The 27,189-nt window shown below is 49.5% G+C and overlaps 1 protein-coding gene across 1 annotated transcript in view; it reads left to right on the top strand.

Moving 5' to 3' along the window:
• Positions 1-27,189, top strand: part of LOC144101668 (rab11 family-interacting protein 4A-like) — a gene marked incomplete in the record, with an annotated part of 177,424 nt that overhangs the window by 136,855 nt on the left and 13,380 nt on the right. The window contains 5 exon segments of the mRNA XM_077634804.1: positions 5,307-5,419; positions 16,549-16,653; positions 17,310-17,429; positions 21,331-21,363; positions 22,923-23,168. Of these exon segments, the coding sequence (XP_077490930.1) occupies positions 5,307-5,419; positions 16,549-16,653; positions 17,310-17,429; positions 21,331-21,363; positions 22,923-23,168 (617 nt within the window).

Below are 27,189 nucleotides of genomic sequence, written 5' to 3'. Positions count from 1 at the left end.
CGTCACCAGGGGTCTCGTGAAACGCGATAGAGCCTGCATCGCTGAAGTGCATTTGTTTTCAGCCAGTTTTTAAGGGTCGTCATCATCATCATCATCAGCCTGACTACACCCACTGCAGGCCAGAGTCCTCTCCCATGTCTCTCCAATTAACCCTGTCCTATTGGTTTGTGCATAGAAGGTTGTGGCCAAGTACTCCTTCAAGGGTAGCACTACTGCCCTTAATAATAATAATAATTGGTTTTTGGGGAAAGGAAATGGCGCAGTATCTGTCTCATATATCGTTGGACACCTAAACCGCGCCGTAAGGGAAGGGATAAAGGAGGGAGTGAAAGAAAGGAAGAAGGAGGCGGCGTAGTGGAGGGCTCCGGAATAATTTCGACCACCTGGGGATCTTTAACGTGGTCGAAATTATTCCGGAGCCCTCCACTACGGCTCCACTACTGCCCTTAAAGTACTACTTTTAAGGGTAGCGGTTTAATTTTAGCGCACTCCCCAGAGCGCGCCACATATCGTGAATACGGACTGAGCGATTTCTTTGCTTTAAAACATTGAACTATTCTTGCGGAAATTGCCAAGGTGGATAAATCTTAATGCATACATGAATGCCGCACTTCTCGCGGTAGGGAAGCGTGGGAACTTTTCTATTTACTGTCCAGCGTTTCACAAACAGATCGCGCGTTTCCACGACAGTGGCGGCAGTGATGTGAACGAGCTCAGACATAAGCCAACGCGTCTAGCGTCACGCTTTGAACGCGCGGCGTTATATGAGATGTATATAGTCCCGACGGCGCAGTTGCGATTCATGTCCGAGTCCGGTGACGACATCGACGCTGCGCCCTTCTATGCGCCTGGTTTCATCGATTGGCGAGCTGGACCGCAACGCCTCGCAGGTAACGGGGGGGGGGGGGGGGGGTATTATATCTGTGAACACATACCGGTGTCGTCGTCCTTGAGGTGTTCCCTTTCGTATTGCTTACAGAGTGTACACAACTATAATATAAGGCTCGGATACCCGTTGCACACACCATTGGAGGAGGATCACAAAGAAAACGCTGTTGGACATACGGTCACAGCATTTTTGTATAGTATTTTTGTGGAAACCCTTCGAGACCTGAGAAATACATTTTTTAGGGCGCTCGACTACTGATCCGGAGTTCCCGGGTTCGAACCCGACCGCGGCGGCTGCGTTTTTATGGAGGAAAAACGCTAAGGCGCCCGTGTGCGGTGCGATGTCAGTGCACGTTAAAGATGCCCAGGTGGTCGAAATTATTCCGAAGCCCTCCACTACGGCACCTCTTCTCCCTTCTTTCACTCCCTCCTTTACCTCTTCCCCTACGGCGCGGTTCAGGTGTCCAACGATATATGAGACAGATACTGCGCCATTTCCTTTCCCCCCAAAACCAATTAAAAATAAAAATAAAAATGCGCTGACATGGGCAACTTTTGCTCAGGTCTGAGGAGGGTATAAACCACGCGCACACACGGGGAAGGTTGTGGGCGCCTCGTTTTCGCCGAAGTGGCCCGATCGATCGGGCTGATGTCGGGGAGTCCATGTGTGGTCACGCGCCCGCTGGCCGTGACTTCGTTGCCACTGAGCCGCGGACGTTCTCCCCGATAGTCCGGCCGCCTCCAGTCGTGCGCAGCGCAAGTTGTTCCGCGACTGCTGCTTCTAATGCTGTGCTGCTGCTGAGCGCACTGTATGACTACGAGAGCCGAGGCTGTCCATCTAAAGAACGGCGTGCGGCCGTTCCCATCTGATCGGGGGCTGTGCGGGCACGCGCTGTCAGTCGTGCGCGGCCGAAATTGGAGCACGGGGCAGGGAGGTGTATTGCCGCCTGTGCGCGGAGTGGCTGTGCAGCGGTTGTCACCCTTGCAGCGAGCGGCGAAGACCTCTTTAGCTGTTCTACGGACAAAAACACGGGGCTTTTCGAAGAGAGAGGGTTTCTTGAAAGCCGCCTCGTATAACAATAGTCCTCACGAGTCTGCAAATTTTAGGCTATCTTGAATGTGCACATTTTTTTTTTGCCGTTAGTTCTGCAGGTATTGTGCACCTCTTACAAGTGTCTTGATGTTCTTGAGCTCTTTGCATGCCATTTTCCGCCGCCGTGTGACCTTACATGCCATTGCTCCCATAAAGCCCCGCAATAACCGTTATCGCGAGCACTTGCGCTCTCATTTATGCCTGCGTTACAGCTGACATTGCGAACATGCTTAGCGTCGATGGCACCACAGGGAATTTCGTCTTGTACGGGGTTTGCCATATCCTCAGGCTCGAGAGTCCGCGTGTAAGCGTTACATTTGGGTACTTGAGGCCTCTGTGTGAAGCTACCTATAGGTCCCCTTGGGTGAGGGTCGATGAGGCTCTTCCACAGCTTCTTCAGAACGGGAGCTTCGTGGCCGCTGTAAGTGTCCCACTGCGAGGTTCAGAAGAATACCCTGCGGCCTGGTTTTGACAAAGCCTTCTTCGAACCCGACTGCGGCGGCTGCGTTTCGATGGAGGCGAAACGCTTAGGCGCCCGTGTACTGTGCGATGTCAGTGCACGTTAAAGATCCCCAGGCAGTCAAAATTATTCCGGAGCCCTCTACTACGGCACCTCTTCTTCCTTTCTTCTTTCACTCCCTCCTTTATCCCTTCTCTTACGGTGCTGTTCATGTGTCCAGTGATATATGAGACAGTGCGCTATTCCCTTTCCCCCAAAACCAATTATTATTATTCCTTTACGGCCCGGTTCGGGTGTCGACCGAGATATGTGAGACAGGCGTCATTTCCTTCTTTTCTTTATTTTTTTTATTTATTTAGTCCTGAAATGCCCCTTGGACAGGCGTTTTACATGAGGGGTTTTACATCCCTTCCCTTACGGCGCGGTTCAGGTGTCCGCCAATATGTGAGACAGATACTGCGCCATTTCATTTCCTAAAAGGCCAATTTCAATTTCAAGCCTGTATGCACAGTGCACTTTCTGTGCACTTGCCTAACTGGGCAGGCTGCTCATAGCCGATACCCAAGGCCGCGGCCGCAGCTGGGGTCCATAGCGAACAACTTTGTTTCTATTTTAACGCGATAGCGTTAAGAGCCCCGTGTCGCTGAAGAGGCTTCGAAACCTGGAAAAGGCGAGCTGGGGTGCCAGGGGTCATGACTCCTATGGCTTCCCGTATGACGCGAACATCGTGTGTGTGTGGTATTACGGCTAAGCGGTCGCGTTTGTAGCCATTTCGTTGGCGCTGCGATGAATGGAAGTACAACTGACGCTTCCTGGCTTATGGTTTTTTTATTTGTTTACTAACGTCAGGTCTACCTGCTGCTGTGTGCGCTCGAGCTCTGGGTGTCCTTGAAAAAACGCGCTTGCTGTATCGTGGAATAAACACGGGCGCGACCCCGTGTCTTTCTGCGACATGTAATGCAGTCCAGGGACGCCACGTCCTGGCACCGATCACGCGGCTCCCATAATGATGGCCTCTGTGCCGGCCGCACTCAGCCGAAACCGATCGGTCGATGCGTGTAGAGCCTGTGTATGTATACGTGTGTGTTGGTGAACGAATTGAACTGCTGACGCTGTTGGGGGTCCCTCGGAGCGTGCAGAGAAGGGGGGGGGGGGCACCAGGCCACCGTTTGTTCGTCCGTCGCGCGTCGCTTGTGACTCCGAGACCCGTGGCCGCCGTGCAGCTTGGTCCCCGTGCGTGATCGGGTTCAGCGAGCAGCGACGCCAGCGGACTGGCCGAGCTAGCCAGCCACCCGCAGTGGACTCCGAAATGAGCGGCGGTGAAGCGCAGTGGAGGTCATCCGGACAGCGAAGGGCGGTCGGCTGCTGTCCAGTGATGCGCAGTTTCCAACTGGCTTCACCAGCGTCGGAGTGCTGGGTGGATGTTATGTGGAACTTAGTACTGCTTAAAACTATATACAAAAAAATTAACCGGAGTAATGGGTGGATGTTATGTGGAATTTAGGGCTGCTTAAAACTATATACAAAAAAATTAACCGGAGTACTGGGTGGATGTTATGTGGAACTTAGTGCTGCTTTAAACTCTCTATATATAAAAAAATTAACCGACGTTCAGGGTATGTGACGCGAGTTACGGCGTCGGCTGAAATTGCGTCGACGCTGTGGAATAAATAATGTGACAAGTTATTCAGGGCTTCGCATTCAGGTGACCAGTGGTCATGTGACCCGGCCGTCAGATGACGTCATTTCGTGCGGACGATCGACCTCAATATCTTGGGCGGCAAACGCGCAGTAGCCGCAATGGCAGCCGCCGATATTGATGGCGGATGTTTCTGCGACTGGATGCGAATACTTCTCTGTAAACGCGCCCGCGAAAGCAACCTCCACGACCGGCGCTTTACTCGCCTGTTGGCGGCTGCTGCGTGCGCAGTTAATGCATCCATCGGTACTGGACGTCGCTGTCGCGTGGTGCCTTTAATCGACGTCACAGGGTTTTCAGCCGTCCGACTATACAGCGCTCCGTTTCGGACGTGATTCAGCGAAACGGCGCAGCCAACTGCATGGTGCGCAATCTGAGTTCCCTCTCCGGTTCATTGGCTGATGGCGCGCCGATCGCATGGCTTAATAATAATAATAATAATAATAATAATAATTGGTTTTTGGGGAAAGGAAATGGCGCAGTATCTGTCTCGTATATCGTTGGACACCTGAACCGCGCCGATCGCATGACTTTGGATTTTTTTTCCTGGTCCTTCGTTGATTCCCGCTTTCGTGTCGTCTCCGCGCCCATATTGCCGTACTTTAAGTTGCCCTCACTCGCTCGTTCGCTCTTCTCTCCTACTGGAGTAGGGAGGGCACGATTTGTGCACTGGAGGGGTTGCTTTGCCTGCAAGCTTCTCGAAAGCACATGCATTTTGGCGCGATGTAGCCAGAATTTGGGCCACAGTGCCGAGGGTAACCGCGTATTCAGAATTCCAAAAACTGATACGGATACTTCTTACGGCGCCTTTAGCTCAGTTAAGGAGTCGAACACTGATTGTAAAAAAAAAGTGAACTATTCAGTATTAGTTAACCAGCCTGCTAGTTAGCACGTTTCAGCTGTATTCTGATGTACTACGCTGCTAGACAATGCTCTGCGTAGAAAAGCGCTCATCTAACTAAAAAAAACCCCCAATTTTTAACAATTGTGTACAGTCCTGCGTGAAACATCGTCTGCTTTCTTAGCGTCACGATCGTCTTCCCGCATGGGGGCAGGGGCGTTCCTCAAGGGTGTGTCGTGAAGAAGTGAGCCTGCGTTAATGTGCATTGTGTGTAGCGTGGCCGTGCTGTGTTAACCCCTTGTTCTCTCCCCTGTTTCCCCCTTAGGCCGGCGGTGTGGTGGACGAGGCCTACATGAGTTCGTCCCAGCGGCCCGACAGCCCCACGGACAGTGCGCTGCCGCCCAGCGACCGGTGCTCGCCCATCAACCACAAGGGCGGGTGAGTCTCTCTCTCTCACTTTTTTTTAACTGCGCTTACGCATTTGTCGCCGTGTAGGACACGTCGGGGCGGGGACGCTCTGGCAGGCGATTCGTCTTCCTCCGGAGTGAAGTGGGGACCAGCGTTGCGATAGCGTCTCTCTCTGTGGGCCTAAATTCGGCGGTTATGGCAACACTGTCGCTCCTCTACACTCGCGGCATCCGGGCGAACCAATTCCTGGGCTCTGGCCAGAACATGAGTATAGTGGAGAAACGAAAAGTTGCAGGGCGCCACTAGTTACGAAGGGGTGTGATGAAAGAGCTTTAGGGGTGACAGTGCAATGGCTGTATGCGTGCGCACGGCTTTATTTTTTTTGTATTTATTGATGTGCATGCAGCCAACGGTTGCCCCCGTCTGTGTTGATTAAAAGCTTTGTTGTAATTTTTCCTTCTTTTCCTGTTACCCGCCGCGGTGGCTCAGTGGTTAGGGCGCTCGACTACTGATCCGGAGTTCCCGGGTTCGAACCCGACCGCGGCGGCTGCGTTTTTATGGAGGAAAAACGCTAAGGCGCCCGTGTGCTGTGCGATGTCAGTGCACGTTAAAGATCCCCAGGTGGTCGAAATTATTCCGGAGCCCTCCACTACGGCACCTAATTCTTCCTTTCTTCTTTCACTCCCTCTCTTATCCCTTCCCTTACGGCGCGGTTCAGGTGTCCAACGATATATGAGACAGATACTGCGCCAATTCCTTTCCCCAAAAACCAATTATTACTTCTTTCCCTGTTGACACGCAATCGAGCAGATTTGGTCTTTCCAAGTTGAGGAAGTGAAAGCCAATTCGGTTCTGTAGAGCACCAAGTAAGGTCTCCCATTCGTATGTTGCTCGTGCCTGGCGATTTTTCACGACCTAGGGGGCGCCTCAAGTTAGCCAACATTACATAACGGCGTTAGGGAGGACTGCTCGCAGTGTTGTAAGATTTGACGATAAGCTCAAGCTTGTTTATCGATTGTCAGCACCTTGGGTGATCCAAACAGTCTTTTATCGAGGATGGATAGGAATAACCGGGTCGGCGTAAACGCGGTGCGGTACGCGCTGTCGACGCGCGCTTTGGAGAGAATTAAAAATGAGCGACATCATGCCGATGAAGGCGTTTGCACAACACATGATTGACAACACGAGAAGATCGGGACAAATAAACTGACCCAACGAGTGTCAGTCATGCTGCTTTGCACGAAACAAGCTAGACAAGCTTGCCATACAGTCGCTGCGGATGGAGATTTTAGTGATAAAGTAGCGCCCTTCCGATTGTTCTCGTGATTTAAAAAATTTAGCCATGCGGTACTTCCAATGTGAAATTATATATATATATATATATATATATATATATATATATATATATATATATATATATATATATATATATATATATATATATATATATATATATATATATATATATATATATATATATATATATATATATATATATATATATATATATATAGTGATGACCCAGACAAAGCAGATGACTCGTGAAAACGAAGATGATGTTAGCCGTATTGCTATCGCCACGTGTGTCTGTGCCCGACCTGGTTGCCCTCGGATTGTTCTCGCCGCTGCTCCCTTCCTCCCAGCTCTTTTCAATAAACCCCCGCCTTACAATCTCTCTCTCTCTCTCTCTCTCTCTCTCTATATATATATATATATATATATATATATATATATATATATATATATTATATATATATAAACTTCAATTTAGAGGGGAAAAGCTAGAACAGTACGTGAGGTCGCCTTTTTTCCGCGCACTATCTTCTCGGAGTAATAAAGCGTGACTTACGCTCTCAGCTAGGTCGTTCGTGAGCAGTAAGTGAAAGGAATGTAGTGAATGTAAGACCGCTGTTGTAATTTTGCACCATTATATCCGATTATATTTGATATATAATTGATATATTGTCACGGAGTTCTCACGGAGAGACGCTTCAACAGCTGGAGTCGGCAAGAGGAGACGGTAATGGCGGCCGATCCACGATAGCACGATCGCAACCTCATCGTCTTCGCGGACAGCTTGCGCCACCTGGCAACACTAGGTGGCATTATTCCCCCCCTCCGAAAAGAAGGGCATCGCAGTGGTGCCGCCAGCAGCGTAGGCGCGCTAAGGTTCAGAAGGGAAACAGATAGGATACAGATCAAATAGGAATGGACCTTATCGGTCCTTTTCCGTTGTCACTCTCAGGAAACAAGTGGATCATAGTCGCTACTGACTATTTGACTCGCTACGCCGAGACCAAGGCGACACCAGCACCTCCACCAAATTGTCACGGAGTTCTCACGGAGAGACGCTTCAAGAGCTGGAGTCGGCAAGAGGAGACGGTAATGGCGGCCGATCCACGATAGCACGATCGCAACCTCATCGTCTTCGCGGACAGCTTGCGCCACCTGGCAACACTAGGTGGCATTATGTAGGTGTACAGAGTTAGTACAAAGTGCGAGTCATTACAATGGTTACGAGTAATCAATACGAATAGTAATTCTGCTACGTACCGCGACTAAGCACTTTACAAGTAATGTAAGGTAAGGTGTGTAAGTTTGTACAAAGTCTGAGTTGTTACTATGTCTACGAGTAATCACTACGCATAATCATTCTGCAACGTATCATTACTCAGCACTTCTGCAGCGCTTTACATTTACTCTGAGGTAAAGTCTATAGAGTTTGTACAAAGCCCCGCAGGGGGGCGCCTGCAGCTTGCAGGCGTCGCGACGGTGAGTGGCGACACCGCGGGTTCCCGAGCATCCGCAGGGACATCCCCGCAAGGGGATGATGGTGAACTGTGCATCACCACGGACCCGAGCACCCGCGCCTCGCCGTGCGTGGCATCGCCGTGTCCGGGGAAAAGGAGATCCTGGTGGTTGAGCCGATGCCGAGCGTTTGGACCCTTAAGGCCCCTCGGCGGAGGCAACACACCACTTTGGCCCCAGCTTCCTGTAGACGGCACCTCCGGCCTGACCCGACCGGGGGAAATCGGCAGTCGTCTTTTCCTTATCCTCCCCTCCATCTTTTACTTTCCTATCATCTTTCTTACAACTCTCCCGTCTCCTCCTCCTTCCTTGGTTTTTTCCTTTTTCCTGGCGGCTAGGGTTAACCCTGTGTGGCGAACTATCCTGGGTTTCGTCATATTCGGTTATAGCAATGGTGTACAGCTGGCGTGGGCAGGACTTGTTTTCAAGTTCCTGTCCTGTCCCCTAGTTGGGCTCCATGGTGGGCGGCTGGCACCAAGGCCGAAGAACAAAATTTTTTATGGCTTCCTCCCTGCTTAATAATGATCGCCCTCTGAAAAGAGGACGGACCGATGTCACAACACAGTTTTTCAGCAAAAAGAAGACAACTTTTCCGAAGTACCACATCGTCCACAGTAAAGAAACAGAAAAGCCAGCCAGACAAATATCCCCGTTCCTTGTTTCAAGAGTTCTTACAGAATCCCTGGGCCCTCAGTACAAAGTCACAAAGTTGGCTTGTGGTGACCTCCTCCTCGAACTGCTCGACATAACTCAGATTTCAAAGCTTGCAAACATTGAAACTTTTGGCGATATTCCTGTCTCTGTTACACCGCACAGATCATTGAACACAGTACGTGGTGTCATCTCAGATAATGATTTCCTGCACCTAACAGAGGAAGAGAAGCTTGAAGGACTGAACCCTCAGAATGTTACCAACGTCCACAGAATTACAATCCGCAAAGACAACAAAGAGATTCCGACAAAACACCTGGTCCTGACGTTTGCCTCATGCACCCTACCCGAGTCAATCGAGGTAGGCTATGCAAAAATCTCCGTTCGCCCTTATATCCCCAACCCTAGACGCTGTTTCAAATGCCAGAAGTTCGGTCACGGCTCCCAGAGCTGCCGCGGCCGCAACAGCTGTGCTAAATGTGCCTCCAATGACCACCAATCAGACGGCTGCGACGCCGCGCCACGCTGTGCAAACTGCGAAGGCGAGCACGCTGCTTACTCAAGGTCTTGTCCTGCCTGGAAAAAAGAAAAGGAAATCATTACAATAAAGACAAAAGATAATATCACTTTTAAAGAGGCAAGGAAGCGTTATGCAATGTCGCAAGGCACTTTCTCCTTAACACCCCACACAAACTTCGCCGATGTGGTGCGCGGGCGCGGCGCATCACACCGGTCTCAGGCACCTGCCCAGTTCACACCTAGTGAGGCTGAGGCAGGGCCATCCGCGCCCCTGGCAGATGCAGCGAGAGCTGCTATGCCACCCCCAACAACGGGCCGGCCGTCCTCCAAGTCGGCAGCCCGCCAGGCTTCCCCCGTTCGGGAGAAGTCTACCACCCCCCTGCCCGCGGGTTCCCCGCGGAACTCCAGCGCCTCCATGGAGGCGATGGATACAAGTCAAAGCTCGCCTCGGTCGCAACGGCGACGGGGCTCTCTTGACCGGAAAAAAGAAAAAACCACAATAACAGGCCCTCAACAAGGAGGGACCTGAGGTCTCAAAACACTCCTCCTGAAAATAATCATGGCGTTCCTTATCCACTGGAACTGCCGTGGAATTTTAAATAACTACAGCGATGCAACAGATCTCCTACGCTCTATGTCTCCTGTAGCACTGTGCCTTCAGGAGACCAATTTGGGACCTTTACAAAAAAATATTTTTAAGAATTATAAAGTCTTTCGCCGTGACCGTGAGCAGGCAGACAGGCTCTCTGGAGGTGTTGCTGTCGTTGTTAAGAGCGGTGTTGCAACACGTGAAATCCAGCTGCAGACGAATTATGAAGCCATTGCAGTCACCGTCATTAGCTTTAAAACAATTACCTTATGTTCAGTATACCTTCAGCCACACCTCACAGTAACACTTCATGACCTAGAATCACTTTTTAATCAGCTACCAGAGCCATATCTGGTAGTTGGGGATTTTAATGCACACTCCCCTTTCTGGGGGAGTGAACAGACAGACACTAGGGGCCGTATATTAGAAGATTTTATTCTGTGCAATAATGTTTGCCTACTCAATACAGGCAAACCCACATATTGCTCTCCAGCCTCAGGAAAAATGAGTTGCATAGATTTATCTTTTAGCTCTTCTTCCGTTTTTACCGATTTTAAGTGGGATGTTCTCGATAACCCGTACGGAAGCGATCATCTTCCTGTAGTGATTAACTTTTCATCGCCACCATCAGTCATCCCTAGTAAACCACGCCGTTGGAAACTACACCTAGCCGACTGGCAACTATTTAGACAAAAGGCTAGCCTGGAGAAATTTTTTTCAAACAGTCTTAACGTTGACGAACTGAATGAAATTTTTACAAGCTGCATTATTGATGCTGCGTTCCAAGCTATTCCGCAATCGTCAGGAATAGTACGACAAAACAAGGTATGGTACACGCAGGAATGCCGGGAAGCAAAAAAGAAGCAAAATAAAGCTTGGGGAGTTTTTCGAAGATACCCAACTCAAGATAACCTCATCAACTTTAAAAAGACGAGAGCAAAAGCTCGGTACATCCGCCGAAATGCCGAAAGAACATCATGGAGAAGCTACGTATCATGCATAAATAGTTCAGTTACGTCCAAAAAAAATGTGGGAACAAGTCCACAAGTTTAACAGAAGCTTTTCTCCTTACACAATTCCTTTCTTAACAGCTCCAGGTACACAGACAAATATAGAGGAACAGGCAAACATCTTGGGAGAACATTTCTCAAACATTTCTAGTTCTTCACACTACACAGAAACATTTTTAAAGCATAAACATGCAGTGGAGAAACATAGACTTCCAACAACGGGCTGCACAAAAGAACCGTACAATGGTTTAATAACACTCCAAGAAATAAACGAAGTTCTCTCGGCCGGAAAAAAGACAGCACCTGGCCCTGACAATATACATTACGAAATGCTAGCACATCTTTCCCAGCCATCTGTGGAGGCGCTCTTGAAGTTTTTTAACCAAGTGTGGGTGCTCGGAAGATTGCCGAAAGCCTGGAAGAAAGCAGTTATTGTACCATTCCTGAAATCTGGAAAACAACCAACATCCCCTACTAGTTACAGGCCGATAGCCCTTACCAGCTGCCTTGCCAAATCATTCGAAAGTGTGCTGAATAAAAGACTAACTTTTCTGATTGAATCTCTTGAGCTTATTGACATCCATCAGTGCGGTTTTAAGAAAGCATGCTCAACAACAGACCACTTAACTCGCCTGGAAAATACTGTCCGAGAGGCTTTTATACACAGACAGCACTGTCTTGCCGTCTTTTTTGACCTCGAGAAAGCATACGACACCACCTGGAGGTTCGGCATCCTTCGTGACTTAGCAGATCTTGGCATCCGTGGCAGGATGTTGAACTGCCTGAAGGACTTCCTTTCCGACCGCTCATTTCAAGTGCGCCTAGGATCAACCGTGTCCAGGGGCTTCGTTCAAGAGAACGGGGTTCCTCAGGGGTGTATTTTGAGCACGACATTGTTTGTTATAAAAGTAAATTCCATAGCCAAAGTAATACCGAAGGCCATTATGTATTCCGTCTATGTTGACGATCTGCAAATAGCCTGCTCATCCTCAAACCTGGTAACATGCGAGAGACAAATACAGCTGACAATGGATAAACTGGTGACCTGGGCAGACGAGAACGGTTTCCGGTTTTCCACACAGAAAACCGTGGCCATTCTTTTCTCTATTAAGCGAGGCTTACAGGCTGACCCATTTATACACCTGAACAAAACACAGCTACCGGTGAAAAATGAGCACAAATTCCTAGGCGTAACCTTTGACAAAAAGCTCACTTTCCTGCCTCATATAAATGCACTGAAAAAGAAAGCCTCCCGATCCCTCAACATACTCAAAGTACTGTCACGAAAACATTGGGGTGCCGACAGGACATGCCTTCTAAAAATTTACCGCTCTGTAGTACGCTCTACCCTTGATTATGGATGTATAGTGTATGGGTCAGCGAGACCATCATACCTTAAACGAGTAGATACAGTGCATAACTTGGGTTTGCGTCTCTCCACTGGTGCTTACAGGACATCACCCATTAACAGTCTTTATGTAGAAACCAACGAACCGTCACTCGAGGACCGAAGAACCATGCTCACGTGCTCGTACGTTTTAAAAATCCGTTCGCTTCCCAAACACCTATGTTACCCCATAGTCACAAAGTGCCCATCAAGAACACTTTTTAACAACAAACCACAAGCTATCAGGCCACTCCTCCTGCGTTTTGAAGAGACGTGTCAAAACCTCGGAGTACTGGACACATTACCTGCCATTGCTCGAAGACGAGCTCCACTGCCTCCATGGCACAATTTTCCGGCAATCTGTGATTTTACCCTTACGCAGTTCCAAAAAAAAACAAACTCCAAAACAACATATAGTACAGGAATTCCTTGCACTCAAAGAAAAATACAGTAGTTTTACGGACTTTTACACTGACGGTTCAAAAACGAATGTTTACGTAGGAAGCGCAGTGGTGCGAGGAAATTCGGAGACAGCAATGCGACTTCCACAGTGCGCATCCATCTTCAGCGCAGAATGTTACGCAGTATGTGTGGCAACAAAAAAAATACTAAACGAGAACCTCAAAAACACTATTATTTACACAGACTCTTCAAGTGTACTTACAGCCCTCCACTCTAGAAACGCAACCACTCCCATACTTGGGGACATCATACACAACATTGTAACAGCAACAGCTCGAGGACAAAACATTAAACTCTGCTGGGTCCCGAGCCACGTCGGAATAAAAGGAAATGAGAGAGCAGATTTGTGTGCCGCTCAAGCTCGGGGCAAGGAAATAAAAAAAGTAGATATACCCTTTAATGACTGCATGAAATTAGTTCAACAGAAATTAAGACAAAAATGGCAGTCGCGTTGGAACAGCGAAGTGAATAATAAACTGCACTTTGTAAAACCAGTTTTGGGTGAATTTAAGTCATGTGTGCACCAGGAACGTTTTAAAGAAGTGGTTTTATGCCGTCTGCGAATTGGCCACACGCACCTCACGCACAACTTCCTGCTAACAAAACAAGATAAACCTGGTTGTGAGGAATGCGGAGAAGAACTTACTGTTAACCACATTTTATTCTCATGTGTGAAACTAGAAAAACTAAGAAAAAAGTACTTCACTCAATTTTATCATGAATACATTCCTTTTCACCCAACATTGCTCTTAGCTGATAATGCCATTGTTAACATACCCTCCGTTTTTAGCTTTTTAAAAGCAGCGGGCGTCCTCGAAAAACTAATTTTTGAACCACTGGTTCCCTTTATTACATGATACACCTCAGCCACTTTCTCATTCCTGAGAAGTAGGCTGAGGCTTTTTATTTGATTGGTTGGGAGCCTCAGGATCCTTGCCTAGCCAAGGATAGCCGCTAAGGCTGCCTGACCTTCTTTAAGGCTTTTACCATTAGCGATTTCCAAATTTCTTCTCTTCTTTTACTAGGCAGCACAATGTTTTTAGGTCATCTACGCCATCGACATTTTTTGATATTCGTAAACATTCTACAGAAAGCCAATTCTACACCTTGAGTTTGGCGCATGATGGCCTTAGCTGCCTATGTGCCATAAAACCCAACACACAACAACACAACAAGTTTGTACAAAGAATGAGCAATGACTATGAGTAATGACTACGCACAGTCATTCTGCAACGGATCATGACTCGGCACATTAATGCTTTCGCATTCTCACACGTAAGCAGTCTCTGCCGAATTTTCATTGGCCTGGTGAACATCGCGCCGCCTGTTGCCATTTGTAGATACCGTGAGAAGCCGCTCCGTGAAACAGCTTCGCTCAGAGGAGGCTTCGTTCAGCCAGACAGGGTTTTACCTTCCGGCTTCGCTGCGCATGCTGTGCTGTAACCCCCCCCCCCCCCCTCCCTCCTACTTCCCCTGCCGACAAAGGCGCAGAACGTGAACTGCATAAGTTGTCTATCTCTCGTCATACTCTGCATGCGCTATTTATCGGCGCTGCATGTCGCTCCAAGCGCGGTGAAATCTGCGCGTTCTCACGCGCGTCCAATCGGGGGTCGTTGTTTCGCCGTCTTGTTTAGTGTGATTTTTCGTTTCTGTTTTCATTTATCGCTCGACAGAGATATGCCTCTGCGGATGGACACGACAGCGGAAAAAAATACGCTCGATAAAAACAAACACTGCCAGACGCGATAGCACTATGGGGCATTCTTGACAACGATCCATGATCCAATAAAGTTGTGAAACCTGGTCTACAACACATCTTCTGGGCCTCGTTTAACTTTCTGGCTCATTACATTATAGCCTCTGTAAGATCGCCCTTAAAGGGCAGGTGAAGAGGTTTTACAATTCGACGAGTTTAAAGGGGTAGAATGTGTGAAACGTGGAGGTAACGCATGCGAAGTATTTTTGTGCTATAATTTGAAATGGTGACGTAATCGCAGAATAAATCCGCATTGGTGGTCAGGGTTCTCTGCAAAGCGCAGCGATGGGCAGAGGCCGCAACGATGACGTCACATGGGTCGGCGCTGCGTTTCCAGCTAAGAAACTGTTGTTTCAAGGAATTAAACCAACGCCGCCGACGGTGAAGCCCACGAAGCATTGTTTGGCGGTGTTGTAAGGCTCACTGAATGCTCGTGGACGAAGGTAGCGGACATCCCAAATTTCGGCAACCATGGCGTCGTCGCGAATTTCTCCGCACTTCTATAGCCTAGTGAGTAGAAACCTGAGTATCGCTGCGGTTTTAATCGGCGATTACGTCACTATTTTAAATGCTGGTGAAAAAAAATACTTCGCATGCTTTACCTTGAAGCTTCATAGATTCTATTTCTTGAAGAACCTCAAATTCTCAAAAAAACATTTCACCTTCCCTTTAAGCACCATCTTCAAACCTTTACAATGAGGAGACCAAACGCGTCACCCGTGGCGCCTTTTGGCTAAGTTGCCTTTGCGCCTAAAGGTCGGGTCGTTATAAGTACGTCTAAAAACTTGATAACGGACCCGCGAAAATAGTCCTAACTGGACCGGTCGCCCTTACCGACTGACCAGCGCTGTTTCCTGCCACCGCCGATAGGCGGCTCTGCAGTCGACGTTTTCGGCACAGGCGAAACAAGTCCGGCGCGTGATATGCTCCACTGCATCACCGAACGTGCTTAGCAAAGTGAGCACTGTTCGCGGTATAGTCGCTCTTTGTCTACTGCGTTCCGGTGTGGCAGAGAATGAGGTCGCGGGTTCGTATTCCGGGTCCCCGAGCTAGCGCCTTAAAGATCGGGACGCACCCAAAGGAAACTGGTGGTCTAAGTTGATAGCGTATACAGTCAGTGTTCACAGCGTACAGCCGTGGACAGTGTGAGAGGGAACGAGCGTTCTGCACAAAAGTTGCGAATTCTCTTGTTATATATGTACTGAACTTGGAATACCTTTGTGCATTCCTCGTACAGACGGGCTTGACGTCCCGTCTGTTCTCCGCCAGGTAGTGCCGCGCAGTGACCGAACGCTCCGCGAGTGCTACCTTGGACGATCAGCAGCTGGACGCCCCGCCCCACTCCAGCTGTAGTGAACGTAATGGTGTGCGCGTGTTTTTATCGCTTTATTATGAACATAACACGCGTCCAACCTGTACATATATTATTGCGCAGACAGCGTATTTGTGTATTGTACCTCTCCCCCTATCCTTTCTATCTATTACCTCACCTCTTTCAATTCATTTTTCCATCCTGCGTGCTGTCCCTTCACTTCCGCTGCCCCAGCTCAGGTGCTTCCGTATCCACGGCAGATGTCGGGGCTATCAAAAATCTTTTGGTTTTGTTTATTATTATTTTTAATGAACCACTTACTACTACTACTACTACTACTACTACTACTACTACTACTACTACTACTACTACTACTACTACTACTACTACTACTACTACTACTGAATTTGAAAGTGACTTTTTGACGTCATAAGGCAAAGGAAACCTAGCTATAGAACGTAAAAACACTCCTTGTCACGCATTGCTAGGAAGTAATCAATAAATGAATCCTCAAACTCTGTTCCCTAGCTCTTGTATGATGCTCACGACTGTACCTCATCTTCCCAACTGTGGTTTGTGGCCCTTGAAAACGCCTTCGTCGTCAGGAGACGGGCAGAAAGGACGTGTCCGTATAGCACAGCTCGCGTTCTCTTGGGCGTTTGCAGCGGGAGCAGCGGCAGCCCCAGCTACAGCGACGCCGAGGAGACGTTCGAGTGCGACGTCGAGGAGGAGGACTTCGGCGTCATGGACGTCGGCAAGACGCCGCTCAGGTATGCGCACACTGTGCACACACTGGCGAGGCCGATACTATACAGTGCGGTGGTAGCGGTGGCGTTAAGGTCCAGACGGGTTTGTGGCCTTGCGTTCATTATGCCTGCTATTGCTTTGCTTGTGTCTCATAGGTTAAACGACGCATATCTGGAACCACTCTCCAAGAAGGCCAGCGTCCTCAAAAAAATATCTTAAGAGTATAACTTGGCCACCGCGCGCATGCCACTTCGTGAATCTTCAGGCTCACGAGTTCAGGCGTTGCTTTTTCGGCCTTTTTTCTTTTCGGCTACCTGGAATGCCGCGTATTATAACAAATAAGCCTTTGGGTGGGCTTCGATGGAGGCGAAATTCTAGAGGCCCGTGTACTGTGCGATGTCAGTGCACGTTAAAGAACCCCAGGTGGTCGAAATTTCCGGAGCCCTTCACTACGGCGTCCCTCATAGCCTGAGTCGCTTTGGGACGTTAGACCCCCATAAACCTAAACCATAAACCTAAACCTTTGGGTGGTCTGGTCTAGTCTGCCTGCTTCTAATTAACCCACGCAGCTTATATGCGTCTTGACCTTTACTCGTACGGAGGGGGAGGAGCGTTTATGTTACCCGGTGGTGCTGACCCTTGCGTGTTTATTGCTGTCTGTGTGTGTGTTTATCAACAGCTCGGACAGCTTCCGGAGCACGAGCAGCAGCGGCGGAAGCACAGGCGGAGGAAGTGCAAGTGGTCGCCGGCATCTCCCCCAGCGGAACTCCTGGCTCAGGACTAGTCTGCGGAGGTCAGGGTCAGTACGTGCCTCGGTGGCGCAGCGATAGAGGTTCTTTCTTATGTGTTTCCTCTTTTTTTCCCGCTGTGTGTGGTAATTTGTTGGCGAGCTTGGAGCAGCAGAAAGTTTTGTTAAAGCTTGCGTTTCTGTGAAGATGGATTGTTCTCCGCCTTAACGATCGGCGCATAGAAAACTGTGCAGAACTGTGTACATAGGAAGTGACACCAACCAGTGGTAGCATAAAAGGAAAATCCCAACATTTTGCGACTTATATACTTGGTCTTCTTCCCTTGGTCTGTATAAGGGTCTCGTTCTGTGTTGCATAACCTAACCAGACAGAGTTCTGCCTGGGGTGCTGCCGTTCAGTAACCCTTTGAACACTGAGTCTACTGGTAAAGGCCAGCACATGGCCAACTGAAAGCACACGTTTTATGATTTCGAAATTTCTGAGACGTGCTGGGTCTTTTTCTTATAATAAACTCTACAGATTTTCCATCTCCAACCAAAAAACTTTAAACCCAATGTTTCGGAGCCGGCTATAGGCTCCTTCTTCAGGGGTGACTTGGGGCAGTAGCTAGCGTTTTCAAGTATGCATGTAGAGGAGGAGCAGGAGGTCAAAATAACGAAAGCTATGATGCGAAAGGCGTGAGGGAGGGGTGGGGGGGTTAAGTATACTGTTTTTAAAACAGAACAGCGCGCACTTTCACAGGGACACGAGGAAGACACGGCACAGACGAAGAACTGTTGTTCGTTCGAAAGAATCAACGGTAGCCTTTCTAAAAAGTTAGGTCAGCACTGCCACAGCCGCTCTCTTCTGGTGCCCTTGATAAGATGAAGAACCTTCGGCTTTCCCGTTGTGAGTGTGTCTGAGTGTGCATCTCCGATGGCCTCAGACTCGTTCGTCAGCAAGCCGGCCTTTCATCACGCAGTTCGGGACAGGTGATTCAGCGATACCCAAGTTCGCCTTTTCGCCGCCCATTGTCGCTAGCTGCATGCTGCCCCGCACTGCACGGGAGGAACTTCTGCAAGGCTTTGATTTTTTTTTTCGCACCAAGGATGAATGAATGTGTAAAAAGTAAAAAAAAACGAAACAGGAAGTACGAATGCATTGTTTCATTGACGGTTGTTGGGGCTTTGCATGGCTCGTGCGGGTGTGTCGACGTGTCCATTGTCTTGGACACGTCATATTTTGTTATATCGTTGCCTCTCTTCGCTCCCTCTCTCTTTCCTGTCCCCCTTTCCCCAGAGTGGAGTAGCTAGCCAGGTACGCTTGTCTTCGCCCGACCTCTCCACTTCACGCATTCGCTTTGCTAAGCGCGCTTGTGTCGGGAGACCTTTAACATGACGTGCACCGCTTACGCATGCCACGCGCCACCAGTGCGCATGCGCTGATTGGTTCCGACGCAGAAGGCCGGCACCTGGCGCCATCTGGCGCCGTCAAGGTGATCTGTGCATTCGAAGTGGCGGCGCCCGGTTCGCGGTAGGCGGCGGTGGTACGCGCCATGATAAGTCTGTAATAGAAGCGGTATCCTTTGAGTCTACTACTATCGCGACCGTCGCGTCTCGCCTGAGTTACTGCCGCGTGATTGACAGGCAGCCTAAGGCAGTAAAAGAAAGGGAAAAGGAGCACCTTCACAACAATGGCGGGCGAAGATGATGCTCCTGTGCTTTGCTCGGGACTGGCTTTCAGCAAAGTACGCTTCAGATCCTAGCACGCGACGCTCCGTGGAAAGCGAGCACCAAGAGTGGCATTAAAATGGAAATCAGAGCGACTGCCATTTCGCTCGCGGTCGACCGTTAACGAAACGATCCGCCGCGGTGGCTCAGTGGTTATGGCGCTCGGCTGCTGAGCCTCACAAAGTCGCGTGATCGAATTCCGGCAGTGGCGGCCGTGTTTAGACGGAGGTCCGAAATACTAAAGCTCCCGCATACTGCGCGATGTCGGTGCACGCTAACGAATCCCATTGTTGTTGAAAATAATCCGGAGTGGCGTACCTCATAGCCGACTTACAGACAGCTCCAGTGTAAAAGGGAACGAGTTAGCCGCATTAAATCAACTATTGTTTTAAATAGTTCTAATTCGATAGCATTAGGAGGACCGTGAAGGCGAAAACTTTCCGGCGTAGGCGGTGGCTTTGGAATCTGTGAAGCCAACTGCTGGAGAGGTGGAATAAGAGTGAAATGAGAATTGTAATGAAATCTTAATTGGAGTAGAATCAGAATTGGAATAGACTGCAGAGTGAAAGAAAAATGCTATCACATTTCTTCCTCATCAGTCCAATTGGTATTTTGATATTTTTTTTCCTTAGACGGAATATGCCCGTGAGAGGTTTTAAACATCTATTAGTTGTTAAGCAGCGCCAGAAGACAAAACAGACGAAAGAAAGAGTACGAAACACAAGCGCTTGTGTCGCGTGTTCTTCCTTTGGTCTGTCCTGTCTTCCCGCGCTGTTTAACAATGAATCAGTACCGACTTGCCCAAATCGCAGCCTGGTTTTAAACCTCACTGTTGGAATAAGTCATTGTGTGCGAATTGTGTTCCCTTTCATATTGGAGCTAACTGTACCTACCCTACCGAACATGAAGCAGCCTCGAGCCCGTGCACCCTTGCCACACGGTAAATGCCGAACGTACCTGCATGGATCGACCTTGTCTCGTGCCCAACAGTCGCCCCGCTCAGTGATCCATTACCGGGCGGCGGTGCGTAGTAGCATATAGGCTAGATGGATGTATAGGTGGCGTGCGTATAGAGGAAGGGGGGGGGGGGGGCTGTGTTGCGGCGGGCAGTATGGTTCTCCCTGCATTGTCTCATTGTTTCCTTCGGCCCGCCACTCGCGCTGATTGCGTCGTAGATGCGCCAGCCGAGAAAAATGCAGCAGCCCCGTGCTCCTTTGTCCCCTCCTCCTCCCTACCGCCGTCGTCTCCCCCTCTCCCTCATATTTCTGCATTGGGAGCCGGCGGAGTGTGGCGGGCACCCCGGTGATGGTATAACAGTGACCCTGGACCCCCTTCACGTCAAGGACGTCCGCGGAAGGGGGCTTCCGGTTGGAGCGAACCGATGTGTCGCGTTTCCTTGCAGGGAAACTACGTAGTATTTTGTGTTGATAAATACATCACATTCCTTAGAGTTCCCACTGTCCGACACACACAAAAAAAAAAACGCTTAAAAAATCGTCCAGAAATATTTCGTATTATCTTGTCCATTACTGTTCCTTACGTTGGCACAATAGCGAATATGGTCGCAAAGTTTAACCCCCTGCGTTGGATTTGATCACTTCTACGAATAGCGCTTCGCTCAATGTTACGGCCCGAGTGTAAACGACATTTCCGAGCCTGTTAATATCCTTCGGAAGGCCGCGCAAACCCCGGATTCACCGCCAGAAATATACTATCCCTCGCGATGATGCATCGGGTGCTGTGAAGTGGGCGCTGTGTTAGTATCTGTGCGGTGGTCCGCTCCCTGCGCACGTTTTACAGCAAGAGCTGTTACAGGCAGGTTTCCTGGTTCTGCGGCGTCGTCGGCGCTACACTGATTGGTCACTGTAGCAGTGACGTCACGCATGCCATCATTGCGATGCGCCACGCTGATTGGTCGGGATTCTGTGACGTCATGCATGAGGCCATTGCAAACCGCCAGTGCAACGCAGCACGCCGAGTAGTCTGAAAAGCAGTGGCATCGCGAGTGACATCATATGACGTCACACGCACTCTGCCAAAGGCAAATTATGACGGGTATATCGCTGCCGCCGCAGAGAGCTTTCGCTGAATCTCGCTTAAAGCGTCCTGTGAATATATTTGTTGTTGTTTTTGTTATCTGCCTTGCTGCAACTGCCGTTAGTCATGCTTTCTTTGTGTGTGCGTATGTGCCTCGTGTGTGTGAACAGCGGTCCCCTTCCCTTTCCCGGCGTTCTCGTTGCAGGTCCAGTCGGAAGTCCAGCAGTCCCGTGCAGAGGTACGCCGCCTCTCTCTCTCTCTCGCTTGCTCTTTCCTGTTTGTCTTGCGCCGTCCTCCCATCACACAAGAGGGGGCGCTTGCTCTGTGCTCATGGCAATAGCCACGCCCACCAGGCTTGTGATCCGTGCACAAATGAACATTAGAGGCAAATGGTTCACATTCCGGAAGTCTTAGGACACGCTCTGTGCAGACTGTCTTGCGCTCTGTGTAGATTGACTTTCGCCGTTTGTAGATTGACTTTCGCCGTTTGTAGACTGACTTTCGCCGTTTGTAGATTGACTTTCGCCGTTTGTAGATTGACTTTCGCCTTTTGTAGACAGACTTGGGCCGTTTGTAGATTGACTTTCGCCGTTTGTAGATTGACTTTCGCCGTTTGTAGATTGACTTTCGCCGTATGTAGACTGACTTGCGCCGTATGTAGACTGACTTGCGCCGTATGTAGACTGACTTGCGCCGTATGTAGACTGACTTGCGCCGTATGTAGACTGACTTGCGCCGTATGTAGACTGACTTGCGCCGTATGTAGACTGACTTGCGCCGTATGTAGACTGACTTGCGCCGTATGTAGACTGACTTGCGCCGTATGTAGACTGACTTGCGCCGTATGTAGACTGACTTGCGCCGTATGTAGACTGACTTGCGCCGTATGTAGACTGACTTGCGCCGTATGTAGACCGACTTGCGCCGTATGTAAGCACTTGTCCCGTGGGGCCGCGGCGGTTGAATTTCGATGGAGGCGAAATTCTTGATGCCCGATGTCAGTGCACGCTAAAGAACCTTAGGTGGTCGAAATTTCCGGAGCCCTTCACTACAGCGTCTGTCAAAGCCTTAGTCGCTTTGGGACGTTAAACCCCCATAAACCAAACTTATCCCGTGCCGCCCGCGCATCGGTGCTCTCCGCTCCTCGCTGCGGCAGCCGGGGCGTGGCAGGCGTGCGCCGCTGAGTGACGCTGCTTGGTAGGCGTCGCCGCCCAGCGCTCACCGCAGGCGCGCCATTTTCGAATTTCACGATAAATGTCCAAAATTTGCTGAGCGGCAACACCGGCAGCAGTTGCGTTTTCGAAAATAAATAACTGTTACGGCTATTACCAACAGGCCGCTTCAAATCTAATTGCAACCAGGCGCCCTGTCATAGTTAATTATTAGAAACTCGTTAACGACCCTAGTAGTTAATGCGATTCACTGTTTTTATGGTGGCCGCCAGCACTGGCGATACTATGCCGTAAAAAGGCGTGCTGCTTACTCTAGAAGGCTATTTTCGAAAACTACTCCTTCGCGGAAACACCCTGTATGCTCGGATCACCAGAACGTTAATTAGAACGGAGGGGGAGTGGCGATCGACGACACTGGCAGCTCGTTTTTGTTGTTCGTGCGCGTTCCAGTGTTCTGGTTTTCAAAAATGAATAACCGGCGCCTCACATTCAGCCTTCTTGTGATCCGATGCGTGAAAGTCCACGGACCGTGTCGCTAAGCGAAATCCGACTAGTCTTAACAGTTTATTCGAGACAACTGTGCACACATCGCTTCTGCATCGAGTGCTGCTTGTGGTGCATACAGGCCCGGGAGCATGGGCCTGGGGTCCGAGTCCCCCTGTCCCCGTCGGGGCAGCTTCGAGGCCGAGGACCTGCTGAGCAACCACCGCGGCCACGAGGAGGAGGAGGAGCGGCGGCAGCAGTGCGTCGACGAGCTGGGCGACCAGGTCCAGCAGCTGCAGGGCCAGGTGGCCGCGCTCAGCGAGTCCCTGGCCTCCAACGGGGACCTCTACCGACGCGTCAAGCAGGAGAACGCCACGCTGGTGCACAGGTAGGCCTTTCACAAAGGGGTGTACATTGCCCACAGGGGGCGGCAGCTGTGGGGGCGTGTACTATTGCCGTGGGGGGAGATGTATTGCCCTGGGCAGGGAAGTGTGTTGCCATGGGGGAGGTGTGTTGCCATGGGGGAGGTGTGTTGCCGTGGGGGGAGATGTATTGCCGTGGGCAGGGAAGTGTGTTGCCGTGGGGGAGGTGTGTTGCCGTGGGGGAGGTGTGTTGCCATGGGGGAGGTGTGTTGCCATGGGGGAGGCGTGTTGCCATGGGGGGAGGTGTATGGGGGGAGGTGTACTGCCATGGGGGGAGGTGCATTGCCATGGGGGGAGGTGTATTACTGTGGGAGAGGGTGTCGAGGGCTGTATACTCACCGCGGTATTCTGAAAATGTCTGTCGACTCCAAAGGCTTGCACGCCATCTGTTTCGTTCGGAGATCGGAGCGCGATTTGCATTTTACTTTACATTCCTCTATAGTGTATTTTTCTTCATCATTTTTGAGTGCAAAGAAGGGAAAAAAAATCCAAGTCCCTGTTGAGAAGGAACAATAGCTTGAATGTTAGACTTGCAAAACAGAGTACAATGTAAATATTATTCTACACATGCGACTAGAATATCTAGAATGAATAACAGATGAACTCTTCATTCATTCATTTAGTGAGGTACCTTAATGTTGCATAATTTAGATGTCAGATTTTCACGCTTTATCGTCCCTAAAGTCCCAGAGGGGTCTAAAAAATAAGCCTATTTGGGGTCTTGACTTCACCTTGTTCATTTTTTGTGATTGTTTATTGATTTCTTTCCAGTACAAGGAAAAAGCGAAGGGAAAGCTAAAGGCTACTAGCCTGACAAGGCCCTCCCTCTGCGTACAGTTTTGACAGCATTGCAGAAAAGCACACACATACACATTTGTTGTTGCACTCTACACAGTTCTAGCTCATGCAGGATGCAGTACGTATAACTATACAGAAGTATATACAACAGAAAATATGAACACAGATGCAAAGCTCAGTCATCGTGGCAAACATATGTGCATATAAAAATGAAAACAAAAAGGCGACATCCAAAACACACAGTAAAAATACACTGTTTTACAGACGCTAAACATGACTTTTATAGAAGTCGCTGGTAACGAATTTCTTTCGCGATAACCAGTGTTTTTACTGTTTTTTTTTTCATTGATTTGTTTAGGTGGACATCATCTGGCAGTTTGTATAGGAGCACCGGAATTTGGTAATTTAAATGCTGTTTGCTATAATTCGTGCGCGTCAGAGGCTTTCTGCGCTCTTCCCTCCGAAGGGCGAGTGTGTGTATTCCAGCTGGACTGCTACTTGCGCGAAGTTTATGTTTTTGTACATAGTGCTGTAACTTGAAACAATAAACTTCATCAACTCTTAGCAGAGAATATTTTACAAAGAGTGGACCTGTTGATAAGTCTTGTGGGTGTCCTGCATACCTTTCAAGTAACCGAAGTGCGTGCTTCTGTAACTCTAGTATTCGGAGGTAATTATTACTAGAGGTTGTACCCCAAACCAAAATACTGTAGGAAAGTCTGGAATAAAAGAAAGTATAGTAAAGAGAAATTTTAAGCCACAAAAGTATAAGTGAACTTATTCTATATAGGCATCCAAGTAATCTACTCAGCTTCAGAGAAAAGTTTTCAATGTGGGTGTTCCAAGACAAGTTTTCTTGAAACCATACTCCCAGAAATTTTTTCTCCACCTCTTGCTTTAACGCAGTGCACCGGAAGGTAATATGAATGTCATTGTTCATTGGCTTATTAATTGGAGCGAATATGATATATTTGGTTTTATTAGTATTCAATTGTAACATGTTGGCATGTAGATAGCCGGAAAGTGGCTCCATATATTTATTAACAATCTCCTGAAGCTCTGTAAGGGTGCGTGCAGTGAAGAAAATATTCTTGTCATCTGCGTACATTAATTTAGGAAAATTATGGACGCTACAAAGATCGTTAATATGGACTAGAAATAATAACTGTCCAAGAATAGAACCTTGAGGAACACCTTGTTTAATTACTATTTTTGCAGTCGTTTCTTGGTGGACGCTTACACATTGAAGCCTATTGCCTAAGTAACTTTCTATTGTACCTAGAAAGAGCTGCAACAGCAATGCAGCCAGGAATTCCATCCGGTGCTGGCCGGATGAGGGGCGAATATGTGTCGAGATCTTGTGGAGGTAATAAAGCCGTCTGATCGCTACCTACTTACCCCTCTCCCATCCCTCCCTTTTTTTTATTTCACCCAAGCGGAAATGATTACTGACACGTTCCCTTGCCGATTTTCTATATGAGGATAGTCGCGACAGGCTGGCGAGAAAACGGTATTGTTGTTCCAGTCGCGGATGGTGAGACTGCCGTTAGTCAAGAGAAAACGTTTACGATTGCCTCCTGCACCACTCATACCTCGTTGTTCTCCGAATCTTTTCCCCCTCCATGGTTTTCCCCTTCCGTGGGTCGCAGGGGCTCGCTCCTACTACCGCCGCTGCCTCGCACGTTCCGCGTCGTCTGCTCTCGAGCGGTAGAGCGCAGGCGCCGCGCATGCGCACTGAACCGACGGCAGCGACACGTCACAAGCGGAACCGAAACCAGCCCGGAGCGCGTAAAACAAAAACACATGCAGAGCGAACCACCCGTGGCGAGAAAGCGTGCGAGGAAACCTCTCATACCTGTCCGCCTCGCGCAGTCTCCCCCCTCCCCCTTTTTTTTTTCCTTTGAGTGGCTGCGTGTCTCTTCTCTCTCTCTCTCTCGTGCATACTCGAGCGGGCGAACCGAAAAAAAAAACTCCGGGAGAGTTCGCAGAAGCGTTGAAGGCAGCAAAAACAAGCGCGCCAAAAAGGCCTGGCGCAACGGGCTCGTGGCGTCGCGGTCTACGGGTGAGCGAAAGAGAGAGGTCGGCGAGCAGTTCTTTTGTCGACGTCGACCTCGCCGGTCGGTCGTCGGCGGACCCGACCCGAGCGCGAGGGGGTGCCTGTCGTCGTCGCCGTGTGTGGGAGCTGGCGCGCGTTTCCCGGGGCAACGTTCTTGTTTCTCGCTTTTTTTTTCTTTTCGTGCGTCGGCCACTCCAGCTGGTCTCGTCCGCGGCGCGGCGAGGAACAGCCGCAACGCGCAGTGGGACTGGAGCGGTCCGGCGGGTGACTGCCTGCCACGCAAGCGGCGGTGACCCACCCGACTAGTACGGGAGTGGTTTCGATTCCGGTTGTGCGCGGCAGCAGCGCTCGGGCGTTTCGTGCGTGTCGACGACGAAGTGAAAGCGTCGAGCGAGTGTGCGTGTTTATCGCGGGCGGCGAGCTGCTTCTAAGTGCTGCGGGCCCTTGTCGCTGCATCGGGCGTCGATAACGATTACGGCGGTCCTGCGCCGATCGACTGCGGTCTCTGCGGAGTCCTGGTGGCCTAGGCCTAAACTTTGCCACCGCCGGCGCCCACGTTTTCGTCTGCTGGGCGTGGTGGCGGCGTTAAGGTACGGTTGCTCAACGTTGTCCGTGTTCTTGCGAGCGGTAGCTGCGTTTATTTATGGGAGAGGACGACCGTTACTCGTGAATTAGTGACGATCGCTCACACGCGGCGTCGTCTGCTTGCAGCCGCTGATTTGTATGTCATGTAGCTCCCCCTGTTGCTAGCGGTGGTGATTACCGGAACGATTTGTCTAGGCCGACGGGAAATAGTGGTTAGGATTTCGCTTACTTGGTTCTCAAACTTTGGCGAACGGATTTTCTCGCAGCTACATGCAAAATTAATCAAAATATGAGCAAGAAATACCATCTGTTTCGATTGAAAGTTGTTAATTTCCATGGAATTAAGGAAAGAAATGTTTTAATAATCTTTTTACCACTTACCTTACATGAAAAGGAAGATGGCACACTCTTTTCGTGTGCACTCTGGCATGTCAGAACAATGCATACACCTTATATCTGGTTAATTGTGTAAGAAAAAGTAATTTTGGTTCAGAATCTGGACAGAGGAATGGTTCGTGGCATGCCTCAAGTTGTCAGCTTGTGCTGTT

Source organism: Amblyomma americanum, chromosome 8 (assembly GCF_052857255.1).
Source record: "Amblyomma americanum isolate KBUSLIRL-KWMA chromosome 8, ASM5285725v1, whole genome shotgun sequence".
Taxonomy (NCBI): domain Eukaryota; kingdom Metazoa; phylum Arthropoda; class Arachnida; order Ixodida; family Ixodidae; genus Amblyomma; species Amblyomma americanum.
This window is presented reverse-complemented; position numbering and strand designations above follow the sequence as displayed.